General features: G+C 34.7%; 2 protein-coding genes across 4 annotated transcripts; one reads left to right on the forward strand and one right to left on the reverse strand.

Moving 5' to 3' along the window:
• The first annotated feature begins 619 nt into the window (after window positions 1-619).
• LOC104883735 (hypothetical protein) lies at window positions 620-3,455 on the forward strand. Its single transcript, XM_010668288.4, has 9 exons — window positions 620-963; window positions 1,219-1,284; window positions 1,377-1,451; window positions 1,721-1,783; window positions 2,053-2,112; window positions 2,219-2,308; window positions 2,561-2,668; window positions 2,783-2,905; window positions 3,051-3,455. The coding sequence occupies exons 1-9, from the start codon at window positions 745-747 to the stop codon at window positions 3,183-3,185; spliced, it is 939 nt and encodes a 312-aa protein (XP_010666590.2). The 5' UTR covers window positions 620-744; the 3' UTR covers window positions 3,186-3,455.
• A 1,345-nt stretch (window positions 3,456-4,800) lies between these two features.
• Window positions 4,801-12,187, reverse strand: LOC104883736 (high mobility group B protein 14). Of its 3 annotated transcripts, none has more exons than XM_048637858.2 (6): window positions 11,960-12,187; window positions 11,692-11,856; window positions 7,031-7,088; window positions 6,881-6,925; window positions 5,240-5,320; window positions 4,801-5,130 (listed from the first exon to the last, which is right to left on the reverse strand). In XM_048637858.2, the coding sequence occupies exons 1-6, from the start codon at window positions 12,043-12,045 to the stop codon at window positions 5,077-5,079; spliced, it is 489 nt and encodes a 162-aa protein (XP_048493815.1). In that variant the 5' UTR covers window positions 12,046-12,187; the 3' UTR covers window positions 4,801-5,076. The 3 variants fall into 3 exon arrangements, with proteins under 3 accessions (XP_048493815.1, XP_010666591.1, XP_010666592.1); XM_010668289.4 differs by having other exon boundaries at window positions 11,692-11,865; window positions 11,960-12,181; XM_010668290.4 differs by lacking the exon at window positions 11,692-11,856 and having other exon boundaries at window positions 11,960-12,186.
• Window positions 12,188-12,960: the final 773 nt, after the last annotated feature.

Consider the following 12,960-nt stretch of genomic DNA (forward strand, 5'->3'; position numbering starts at 1 on the left):
CAAATATATGTAAAAGTTTCATTATATATAGGAAACACTATTAAAAAGTAAATATAATTTTTTTCCTTGTCTAACTTCTAAATTCTGATTTCACTACAAATACACCTCTATCTTTTATCATGACCCACCATTAATTGTGAATGGTTCTTGAGAACATTGATTTGTAAGTAAATTTTTGTAGTAAATATTTTTGTATGTATTGACGTTATAGGTTATTAATTTTACTTTCTATGTTAATTTTAAGTTTTAATAAAGTTTCCTGATTATTTAAGTGATTTGCGTGATTTTTGTAACATGATTTTCTTAATTGTATGAGTGATTTGTAAAGTTTCTTCTTTTAAGTGATTTGTGAGTGAGTATTGTAAATTAATTTTTGATATTTTTTTTAAGCCCCGGTTTTAATTTTGAGATTCATTTAGTAATTTAGAAAGGGAAGGGGGACAAAATAGTCAGTTCAAAAGAGGACACCATAGCTCCCCCCTTCCCTTATATAATAGATATAATAGATAATAGAGATGTACATAATTCGTAAATGGCCGGACAAGGTCTTTGAAAGAGAAGGAAAGGTATTATATTTTCAACTTTTATCAAGTATCAACCCAAGGTAGATATTTCATACTATTAGAGTATTAGTAGCACTTATTAAAGCAATTGAAAGCAGCCAAAACATTTCCTTATCTCTTACCCCTCTTCTTCAACCACCTCTTTCTCTATCCTAGAAACCCGAAACCCAAGACCAAAGAGATGACAATGACAATGACAATGTCCCTCCTTTCTTCTCCTTCTCAAAACCACCTCCTCTTGAAACCTGCTCACAATCCACTCTACACTGCTTCTGCCACAAAGCCTCTCAATTCTCCTCTACCAAAGAAGTGCTCTAGTACTACTACTACTACTAGAGCACTTCTCTCCTCTACCAAAGAAGCCGTCTTGAAGGATTTTCGCCACCAACGAGCTCTCAAGGTGCACCTCATTATCGTCTCGTTTCTACATAACGTTAACTAGCTTTTTTCAGTTGTACCAAAATATATATGTACATGTGTGTATGAAGAAACAGAAAATGAAATTCAGACGTGCATTTGCTTATACCATATGTATTTCAGATTCTTTTGTTAAAGGTTAAAGCAATAGAGTTGTCTTAAACATGTTAGGGGATACGTGCTAATTATAATGACTCGGCCTAGAAAATTATGCATATTGTTTTTTTTGTGTGTGCAGATTATTTCGGGTTTGCAGAATTTGGACAGGAACAATGTGGCTTCTGTTGTAACTGCTGCGGACAAGGTAAATGAATAAAGTCTGTTAATTAGTACAATTATCCATCATATTGAACCAGTTTGTAGAACCAACTTTAAGTAACTTGTTAATACATGCAGGGAGGAGCAACTCATGTTGATATCGCCTGTGATCCTGAGTTGGTGAAGCTTGCTATTAGCTTGACATCCCTTCCGGTAATTCATAGCCCGCCTAATCGCAAAAACATCTATGTTCTTTAAGCTGATATTAACAATCAAAGATCTTGTATCGAACGGTCTAATGTTCAAACTTCAAACCTAGTATGAGTTACATGAACATCATTTAAAGTTGAGCATAATATGTAAATCATTACCTCTTTCTAACACCTGGTAACTTTTTATGTATGTTGCCTCACATTGTTTACGATAACACTGTCTGATACAGAAATTTGCGTATTGATAAATTGGTAGCTGCATTTATGCAGGTGTGTGTTTCATCTGTGGATCCCTCAGCATTCTTAGCTGCCGTACAAGCTGGTGCAACTATGGTTAGTTTACATTATTATCCATGCAAAATCTCAGCTGATTTACTGTTTCTACTCTTTGCCAGTGAACAATCAGAATAGTGATATACGTTCCCTGGAGAAATTCATTGATTTATGCTGTTCAATGAGTCAATTCTGGGGAATAACTGTCACAAGTAAACGCGAAAGGCAAAATGACTTCTTTTACCTCAACGACGGGCACCCTTCAACCTTTTGAGGAAGTTCTTATAGATTTTCTGTACTGAACAAGCAAATCCTGATGATTGTTGCAGGTGGAAATCGGAAATTATGACTCGTTCTATGAGATGGGAAGATTTTTCTCAGCAGAAGAGGTATCAAAATAACTTTCTTGTATCTTTAAGAAAATTTAGCATTATTTTCTCAACTTTCTAATAAATGTCAGAAATTTTACTGTGATGTCTGATCATATAAATGCAGATTTTGAAGCTGACAAGGGAAACAAAACAGATCCTCCCAGATATTACACTGTCAGTCACTGTGCCTCACACCCTAAGCCTCCCCGAGCAGGTTGGTAATCCACAACTATTTTATGTGTTTAGTTCTCTCAAAATACTCTAATAGTTTATTTTTCAAGATACTCGAATAAAATAAGTTTGTTATTTGTTCCACAAAGTTTATGCAAGTATGAGATGATTTTCACATTAGAATATTTTTATCTGAGAAAAATCTTCACTCAATATGCATTCAGAAAATAACATTTTTAATCCAATCCTCTTATATTCAAATGCAATCGTTTCTTGTGATGTTGATGATGAACAGGGCAGGCTAGCAGAGCTCCTGCAACGCGAAGGTGTCGATGTTATCCAAACTGAAGGAGGGAAATGTTCAACCCCTTCAAAGCCTGGAGTTCTGGGTTTGATTGAGAAGGTAGAAACTATCATATTAAACTTACAGTGAAACAAAATGAATGACTGAAAAGGAAGAAACCATCATTTTCATCACCAATAATACATGTAAATTGCTCAAACCGTATATTTACAGGCAGCACCCACGTTAGCAGCGGCATATTCAATTTCCCGAGCAGTTACAATCCCAGTTATGTGCTCTTCAGGTTTAAGTGCTGTTACAGCTCCAATGGCTATCACAGCAGGGGCTGCTGGTGTTGTAAGTCGTTCTTCACCATTTCATCATGGATCTTCACTTTTTCTAATACGGGTTGAGTTTATGTCTCATTTAATCATATCACCGAAACTACTTCTATCATAACATATCTTTAAATGTTGGTTCCATTTTGCTCTTGAAAAAACAGGGTGTTGGCTCTGCAGTTAACAAGCTTAATGATGTAGTGGCAATGATTGCTGAGGTCCGAAGCCTTGCTGATGCGCTCGCCATTTCTCAAAAACAAGCCAATATGGATCAAGAGAAAACTCTTAGGTGGCTGTAATTAGCATTGCCATATCATCAGCGTGATAGAGACTAAAAGCGAGGCCAAAAAAGAGACATAGCCTAGCAACTCTGGTCATATGTAGAAACGTTCAAACTTATGCATGTACTAGAGATCAGAGAAAAACCATAACTCACATTTCATGCTCCAAGAGACCAGAACTGTTAGAAATGGTTTTCACTATTAGTCCAGGTGATAAAAGAGGGTGTATGAATAAAAGTGTTTCTGTAGACTCAGGTTTTTTATCAATGCGAAGACGATTAAAATCAAGCTCCCTATGTAATACGCATGAGGCTTAGCAAGATTAAGATTGAATGCACCAGAGTCAGTGTAGCAAATTAAGAAATGTTATTCAGGTGTACTCAAATTCAGATTATATTATCAATATATAAGGACAATAACTTATGGTCCTGCGAATATATTCACATAATTGTTAACATTTTCGGACAGCAAATATTGTCGACCTTTTATAATTAGAATGCAATGTAGGGATTTTATGAATACGTGAAGTTGTGATTATCATCTACTAATGTAATATAGACATCATAATTTATAGCAAATACATCATTATCATCTACTGAAGTATCAATGAAGACGCTATGCAAATATTTCTTATAAATATGAAAAGAGAAATGTTTATTGAATATGATTTTGATAATTTAATTAGCAAAGTTGATTACTTTTCACCACAATAGTAATTCATAATTTATAATTTAACTCTCTTGTGTTGGCATGTTCATTAAGTTTACAAAATGAACAAGTCAATAAAACTAATGACGATAAAAAAAAAAGAAAAAAAATAGTGAGACAGTACTTTGATGTCAGACATCATAAGTTATCTCCCAAAAAAATCACCTCCAAAATAGAAAAAATCAGCCAATTATATTACAAGTTATTTTAAGATAGTATCACCCTCATATTTGCCAAAATGATTTTAGCAGTTTGCTTTAATTAGCTTGTAAGTAATTAACCACATGATATCGTGTGCTACTTCAGTACTCCATATGAACACAAAGAACGGCAGTTGTCAATTTGAGATACCTCATAATAGATCAACTTCTGTCACCAAATCTTATGACTTCCATATTAGATTATGCTACTTTGACTTGTGTATTCAAAACTATCTTACTTAGGACATGTTCTCCCAGCTTATTTTCAATTCAGTTCAGTCTAATTCAATTTAGTTCAGTTCAGTTCAGCTCAGATCTGGACAATACTTTTACTTTCACATATCACTATTCATTTCAGTTCAGTTCAATTCAATTCAGTTCAATTCAGTTGTTTTATGCCGAAGAGAACAAGCCCTTAGATCATAATCATTAATTTAATTTCTTTTAACATCTATAAGAATCATTCTTAACTGTGCTCTTGTAGATATCTTCCATACTTTAAATTATGATAGGATTAGTAATTAGAGAAGGGTTATATACTCATATTTGATAAAAAAATTGATCATAGAAACCAGATTTGGCCCAAAACATGGTGAACCAAATCTCAGGGCATGTATTGGAGAAGCAATTCTTTGAAGACTCCACCATTAATAATTGGACCACATGTTCGAGTCTTCACTACCAACTCTATAACATGGTTTAAGACTCTCAATCACACAAACGAGTAATTAAAGAACTGTCTCACAATGAATTAACTAACGTCCCAACCTCAAATCGGACGCCAACGTAATTGGGTTGTGTTCTGATTGAAGATGAAATTAAGTAATCTGCACAGAAATGATGTACAATTCTAATACACACACCTTCACTAGCCACTAATCAGTCAATATACAATTTTTCTCTTTCTATTTTACCAACCTCACCTGCATTCTGATAGATTCAGTATAGCCCTTACTGGTTCTGTGCCTATCATCTGAATTTACCTTCCAATGATTGTATATTCAGTAATCAAAATCTAAATCTGAATCTTCAGATTGTGCATCTTCACCACTCTCCTGTGGGAAAAATGAGACCAAAATAAGACATAAATATACCAGAATTTCCCAAAACTCGAAAATTTGCAGAGCAGAAAAGGTTATATCTGACTTCTGAGCAAGTGTTTACCTTTCTTCTGATGTATTCTGCCATTGCCCTGTCAAACTCAGCCCTTTTTTCAGTTGCGATGTCATAGTACTTCACTTTCTCCTGATAAAACCAACAGACCAATAAATATTTCATGCATTCAAAACCAAGAGGACGGCTCACAGTAAGTGATGAAAAGCAAGGATTGAATCAACTCGATTTAAGAAAATTATAAATTCTAGGCAAAAAAGAAACAACTTAACCAGTTCACCCTGAATATGTGCCACAGTGAAAACACAACCTTCATTAGGCATCACCATGAGATAGCCCAAGAAATTAAGGCTTGTTTTCCAACTCACATTTTTTACTTTTTGAGGAATAGTTTATATGAGATCTCATCGGGCTTATCCCCTCCCCCATTTGACTTAAGACTGAAAGCATTAGCAAGTATGAAAGCCAAAAGAAAAATAATGTAGAAGAACAACATATCATCATATCAGAGCAGGTGACCTTTTCACACCAATCACCATGCGATATGAGTCCTGCATATGGGGACTTTCTGGAAAGGCTTAAATGCACCAAAAGTACCCCTAATGGTCAAAATGTGACAGTAAAGTTCTGGTTGCTACTGCAAGAATGCAATAATCATGAGTCATGACATAAATTCTGTCAATGCAGGGCAAATGATCTGCATATACCCACAGTGAGCAAGTGAGAGAGATGATGCAGAACATAGGTATAGATTATTCATATTTTCTTCCAGAGGTTGGAATTCCCTCTTTTTCAGCACTTTAAGATAGTAATCAACTACAGTAATTACGTAGCTAATAAGAAAAGCAGGGCTTAGCTCTCCCCCTTTTCACAAAACACTAGACCATATAAATTGTAAAGATGCCGTTCCAAGGCCATGAGACTATCCTTTCACTTTATAGCAACAAGTCATCACTGTGAAACCAGCAAAAATGCAGTTCAAAAAATTCAAATATCAAATAGATAAGCAATACAATGCAAATCATGCAAACATAAATAGAACACAACAGAAATATTCCAGGAGATTATATCAGGAACAAAAACACCAGAATAACAATATGGCGCTCATATGTTTAAGTATTTCAAAATCATATGCGAACTACAAATGGTTAGTGGTCACCAGGAACTTCTAAGCCGCAATTAACCAATAACAATTATTTTCAAGCTCATCTTAGTTAATTGCATCCAATGTTAATTTTTAAGCCATCTTGCACGTGACCGACCTTAAGTTTCCTTGAAGTTCATTTTATATATCAATGAAACTCATCCTATATATTTCTAACTTTTATTTTAACTACATGTATTCTTGTTGCTATTAAAGGTCTCTTTGCATGTTGGGAACCAGATTGCATGCACTAGGCACTCGAAACCACACCTTAGGTGCTAGGTCGGACCACTGAGATACGCACTTTTTTGTTACATTAAATCTTAATTTACCAATAAGAAGCGGTAAAAAGCTTTTCCTGGCATGAACTACAACATCAGAAATTTGTAAACATGTGTAAAAAGTCCTTTACAGCATAAGAATGAGAAGCTTGGGGGAACTTAAACTAACAAGTGCCAAAAAAAATTATACAGGAATTCAGCATGCCAAATGACAGTAATGTAAATGCTATAGCTATATTATGACAAAAATAATCAATCTTGAAATACCTCATAAGTCATGATCTTCCACTTCTCTCCACAAGCCTTTCCTATCTGTTGATAAAATCATTTCAATGTGACAGACAGAATTTGACAAAAAGTAAAAGCATCATGGGAGCTGAAAACAGAGTCTAATATAAAAATTTATCAGCTACATACATCACGCATGGTCTTGACCTTCGGATTCTCTTCCTGATATCCTCTTCGAAAGTCCTCCCTTTAGACAGTAAGTGAAAAGTAAGATTAGTATCCTAATTAAATCACCTCTTTTTCCTTACACGGAACTTATTAGAACTTAGAAGGGGATGGTTGCATTTAGGACAGTCAGGTAAATAATCTCAGTATGCTAATGTGAGAAATGCACAGCGACGAGATTGCCTTAAACATCCCAACACCATACATTAATGACAGCCAGGCAATTACATACGCCATGTAGTATCCCTAAGTTCCAAGCCCAGAAGACAGTTACAATCATGAGCCTATAGCGTACCCTGAGGCCTATGCTTTTTTGAGTCCAATCGTAGATTTTGTGCCAGTCATACCTCTATTCTTTTTTCTCTTAGCCTTTGTTTCGCAAGCTGCTGTAAGTTTTTGATGAGATCTTTCATCTTGGCTTAAAAAAATGAATGATTTTTTCGATAAAAGTGATCTAATACTAAATAATTGATAAAATCAAACAAGTCTTGCAGCATGAACCCTTGATTAAAACAATTTAATTTTTGAATCAACACAATCCATATCGCCTCGCTTTCCGATTATAACTATTTTTCGTAAATGAAAAAAAACAATATGTCAATACCTGCTAGGCCATTTCACATGTCACCTAATTTTAAAAACATAGTGTCTGCACCCAGCCACCCACTACGTCCTAAATTGTTAGGAATATTACTGATAATAAAGACATGATGATATCTTTATGATATACTATTATCTTATGGAAATATTATCTTAGGAATATGTGTTTGATTAGTATTTTTCGTAAATGAACTAGAGTACAATATATATAGGAGTATAAATGGACTCCTACTAGGGAACTAAGAGATATCTTAATACTAATAATAATCAAACACATATTCCTAAGATAATATTTCCATCAGATAATAGTATATCATAAAGATAGTATCATATCTTTATTATCAGTAATATTCCTAACATGAACGTTAACTGATACAAAACCTCTGATAAACTGCCAGAAAATCTTTTATTAACCAAAGATGAAGAAATCAGAAACATCAGTAAGGCTTTGTTCTTTCACCTGAAAATCCCTTATCTAACTTTTGGAAACAACGTGACCTTACGGGCTCATTGGAACTTATCTCAACTAGTTTAGTTGTGGATTGAACTTGGGTATCCCTTAACCAATACTTCTCTGAACTTATTGGAAATTGTTGGTACTTATTGGTACTCATTTGAGCTAATTGGAACTAATTTGAACTTGTCTTTTAAGGTGAAAGAACAAAGTGTACGTGACAGCAAAACAAGCACAGGAAAACAGAAGAAAGCAAGTGAAATAAATTTTCTGAGCAAAGGACAGCTAATTAAAAGATTGAAAGTCTTACTTCACATAAATGAGCAAAAGACATATGACATTAACAGTAGTCAAAAGTACAGCACGTTTCATGCACCATTAAACCAGCAGAAAAGACCAACCAGTTATCCATAATAATGAAAGATGTTAAACTCAATTTCACAAAAGATGTAGACTCTTATGGCATTATTTTTTTCATCTGAAAACAACTTGCATAAGCTTCCATGAACTTAAAGAAACTTGTCTGAACTTACCACGATATATCTGAATTTTTTTCATAGCTTATTTTAGTTGCGAACTGAGCTTTTATAGGTCTTATTTGAGCTTAATTTCCTGTTTTTGTTTTCAAACTAGAGAGAGAGAGCAAGTCAGAAGGCTGTCGTATAATCCAAGTCTCTTACTTCTGCATTTTGACTGTTTAGAGATTAAGGGGAAAAAGAAAAAAGGAGAAAAAGAAACAGCCCAACTCAGAAAGGAAAAACAGCAATCCTTAGCCTGCCAAACTCCATCATACACTGCATACTTCTGTAATAGATCAATCGTCTCAAAAATATTGCATCTCAACTTGGAACAGAAACATCCACCATCAATGTAATACTGATCTTGAAAATAATGAGGAAAGAACAATGACTAAAGCTGCGGGAAGAAATTTAATGGTACTTAAGCTACTCTAAGCACATAAAAATACACCCATATGCAATTATATAATTTATATCTGTTGAAGCCATGCAACCCCACTAGGTTAGGTTTCAGAAAGAAGCTCCATCCAGGACTCAGACATCAAATCTCAAACAATTTGACTGAGCAAGCTCAGTTCCAGGTCCTGAACAACCACTTGCTTGCATACACAGCATCACCAAAGAAAACTAGTGCCTAACTATACTACAGCCACTATTTGGAACACCTCTGAAAACCAGAAGCCAATAAATGCCAGATTTACTCTTTACTCTTAATTTCTTCATCTTTATTCTTTGAGTTTTTAATTCTTAACACACACGAAAAGTTTCACCCTTTGTATGGTTTTTCATGCCAGCAGAATCATAAGTTATTTTTTCACAAAGCCAACGTTAGAAAGAAGAGACTGAGATCAAGAGATTCAAGGGAACTAAGTGCTTGTTTGGTTGGATGTAGGACGTAGTATTTCCTAGGAATTCGGTTTTCCCTTGAAGCTTCATTTCCTAGAAGTGGCAAAAGTTGTTTGGGTGATCATGGAAAGAAAAACTTTTTATGGGAAGTTCTACTTGCAGTAACTTCCTAATCCCCCTAGTAAAGTAACTTCCTCCATCTTGTGAAAGATAGAACTTCCCATGAAGTACAACTTCTTACATTTTTGCTAACCAAACAACCTTACCTTATTCTACTTCCTAGGAAGTTCCACTTCCCATATATATTAATAATCAAACAACCTCTAAGAAGATATAAAGCAAGAGAAGAGAGAAAAGGCGATTGCTCGCTCGAAAAAGGATGGATAAGATGAGAGCAAGAGGTATCCGGAGGATGGCCAGTGTAAGGGTCGCCACTAGGCACTACCCTTTATATCGAATGGTCCATGAGGGCTGACACATCTTATGATTTAAGTACCTCCAAAAGGGTTGAAACGCCAAGTGGAAATGAGATGCAGGGAGCGAAATGGGCCATTTATTACATTAATATTTTTTGTATATCATCGATTCATGTTCTAGGTTCCTATTTCAATGAATGGACAAAAGCACAGTGATCTCTGTACTGCTTAGGCTGACAGTGAGATCCAATGTTGCATGGATAACTATCATTGATTTTATAGCATGAGAACCTGCTTACTGTCATTGATTTTGTATATCATCGATTCATGTTCTAGGTTCCTATTTCAATGAATGGACAAAAGCACAGTGATCTCTGTACTGCTTAGGCTGACAGTGAGATCCAATGTTGCATGGATAACTATCATTGATTTTATAGCATGAGAACCTGCTTACTGTCTCATATTCTCATAGCAATTTGCCTAAATCAGTAATATAGTCATCTTCAGCCTCCATCTATCAGCCATCAAGTACCAACTAAGGCAATCAAACACTAGATTTTGAATGACATCTGACCAAAATATCCCTATGTTAATGCAGACATTCCCTCTTTCAAATTGCATTGATCCTGGATCACCACATTGCTGTTTTGTAAGTGATATGTCATGAATTACACCAGAATAAACTAATGATCTCTTTCAAAACCCAAATCAGTTTCAGAATCCATCTATCCGACACAAAGATATTATACCAACTCATACCTTCCAACTTTCAAGCCAACTGTTTAACGTTTTTGGAGCATATGAGAATGTCAGAAATTATATGAAAATAGCCCTAGGTTACTTCAAACCTCTTAAAAGCTAAAGGAAGTTCCATCCCAAAACCAATTGGTATAAGCTTCTAAGGTGGTTCTTTTCTCTCCTTTTCTCCTATGTGGAACAACTATTACATGATTACTTCATAACAGCTAATCAAGCTACCATCTAAAACTAGATTCAGCTACCTTTAGGCTTTAAGCTTCAAAATGCTTCACTATTTGCTTTATCTCTTTCATGTCGCATGCTCAGCTACCAACATCAACATTTCCCCAATGCCTCTAAAGAAGCTTCAGTCAAGGAGTTCAGAGTTAAACAATCTTACTCCTCTCATATTGGTTGTCAATAATTCACACTTAATCCAATAAGCGACAGTCATCCACTACTTCTTACTAAGCATGAAATATCGGTCCAGTAAATTCCAAAAGGCAAAAAATAGTAAATCATTGGAGCTTTCAAAATGATCACACATCACATGCTCTATGGAGTATATCGGTTCGTATGACTAACAATAGAGTCTATAACCTCAAAGACATTGGTATCTAATTAGTACCCCTGTCTGCTCTTAATGTCTGCCGATGAAAACCAATATCCCCAACTCTATCCACCAACAATATGCTTGCACTTCTCCCTTGTGCAAGAATAAATTTTATTTTCTTGAACATAATACATGTCAGTTTTACCACAATTTGGCCACATAAACCCACAGGATTAAATAATAAAAACACATACACCCAGAAAAGAGAAGCAAAACATCACACATAAACACAAGCAAAAAGGAAAAGAAAAGAAAGCCCTAAAAATATATGCACCCAGAGAAGTATATATATATATATATATTATATATATAATATATATATATATATATATATATATATATATATGTGTGTGTGTGTGTGTGTGTGTGTGTGTGTGTGTGTGTGTGTGTGTACTACAATTGAAAACAAGCAGAAATGAAAAGAGAGAGAGAGGGAGTACAAGAAGTAGAAGAATGCAGTGGGTGGTTTCTTGGGTTTATTGGGATCAATTTTCTTCTTTAAAGATGTTTTTGACCTCTTTGCTGATTTGTTTCTTGCTTCTTTTTCAATTAGTTCGTCATCCCTGACCTTACTAGTGGAATTTTGCACTGGTTTTATCCTCAATCTGAGTTGCCTTCGAAAAGTAGACAAAACCCATATCAACATGAATGATATTTTTGCTAAAATGGAAAGATTGAGGGTAATATGAAGAATGAAGAACAATAAACCTGTTGGGCGTTGTAGGAGGGATGTCAATGGCGAGTGAAGTAGAAGTTGTTGCTGCCGTACCAGAATCTGAAGCTCTCTTTCCCATGTTTCCTCAGGTGGTGAAAAAGATTGTTACTTTGCAAGTATCAAAATGAGTGATTCGTGCTGGGCAGCTAACAAAAATGAGTTGGATGTATAAACCGCTCAAAGTTTACAGAAGTCAAATCTTAAAACTAGTATTTTGGTTCGAGTGATACCTCGGATTACTTAGAGCATCATTATTCATGATCTTAAGAGCAACTCTAATAGTAAGCATTAAGAAGTGGCTAGTAAATCAATAAAAAGTAAAGCAATTAGCCGAACCATTAGAGTGAGTAGCTGAAATTTCATTTGTTAGCCAATGTAGCTTAACTAAGGCAATTTGCTTGAGCTAAAGTTGTGGGCCCATGTGGGAATTTTGGTGAACAATTTCTATATATTTCTGTTAAAAAAAAACTATCTTACTTCAAGTGGGACCTACTCACACAACAAGTATATTGGCTGACCATTATGGGAGTTTTGGCTTAAAGTTGAGTTAGCTAGAAAAATCTATGTGACACTCTAAGTCAATTTCCATTTTGCTTTACCACTGGAGTTGCTCTAAACAAAGATCATTCCAGCCTCTTTTTAACTTTCTCTCTCTAAAAAATAACATTACACAATATGTTTCCACATATCCTCTTAAGTATGAACGACAACAAAAAATCATCCCAACTAATTTTTCCTCTTTCTCTCTTACTTTTTGACCCCACCCAACTACTTTTCTCTCTCTTACTCTTTACTTTTTATTTTTTTGAAGTGTAAAAATGAAAAACTATTTCATATAAAATAAGAAAATTAGAGAAAATCGATAAATAGCTGAAATTTTTTTTATCGAAAATATAGCAAAATGGGTCTCTATTTATAGAGCTCGAAAAAATAGAGTTATCCGTACTTTTTTATTTTTTTTCACTTTGTATTTTTTAAAATAAAATCGGTGGAA

The sequence above is a fragment of the Beta vulgaris genome, chromosome 8, assembly GCF_026745355.1.
Source record: "Beta vulgaris subsp. vulgaris cultivar EL10 chromosome 8, EL10.2, whole genome shotgun sequence".
Taxonomy (NCBI): domain Eukaryota; kingdom Viridiplantae; phylum Streptophyta; class Magnoliopsida; order Caryophyllales; family Amaranthaceae; genus Beta; species Beta vulgaris.

Bases quoted from the DNA above. Each gene is read 5' to 3' on its own strand.
- LOC104883735 (XM_010668288.4), top strand. From the start codon at position 745: ATGACAATGACAATGACAATGTCCCTCCTTTCTTCTCCTTCTCAAAAC. The intron at 1,452-1,720 runs GTAATTCATAGC...GCATTTATGCAG, and splicing joins TTAGCTTGACATCCCTTCCG to GTGTGTGTTTCATCTGTGGA. The intron at 2,906-3,050 runs GTAAGTCGTTCT...TTGAAAAAACAG, and splicing joins CAGCAGGGGCTGCTGGTGTT to GGTGTTGGCTCTGCAGTTAA.
- LOC104883736 (XM_010668289.4), bottom strand. From the start codon at position 12,045: ATGGGAAAGAGAGCTTCAGATTCTGGTACGGCAGCAACAACTTCTACT. The intron at 11,866-11,959 runs GTTTATTGTTCT...TACTTTTCGAAG, and splicing joins CCTCCTACAACGCCCAACAG to GCAACTCAGATTGAGGATAA. The intron at 5,321-6,880 runs GTATTTCAAGAT...TGGTTTTATCAG, and splicing joins GGAAGATCATGACTTATGAG to GAGAAAGTGAAGTACTATGA.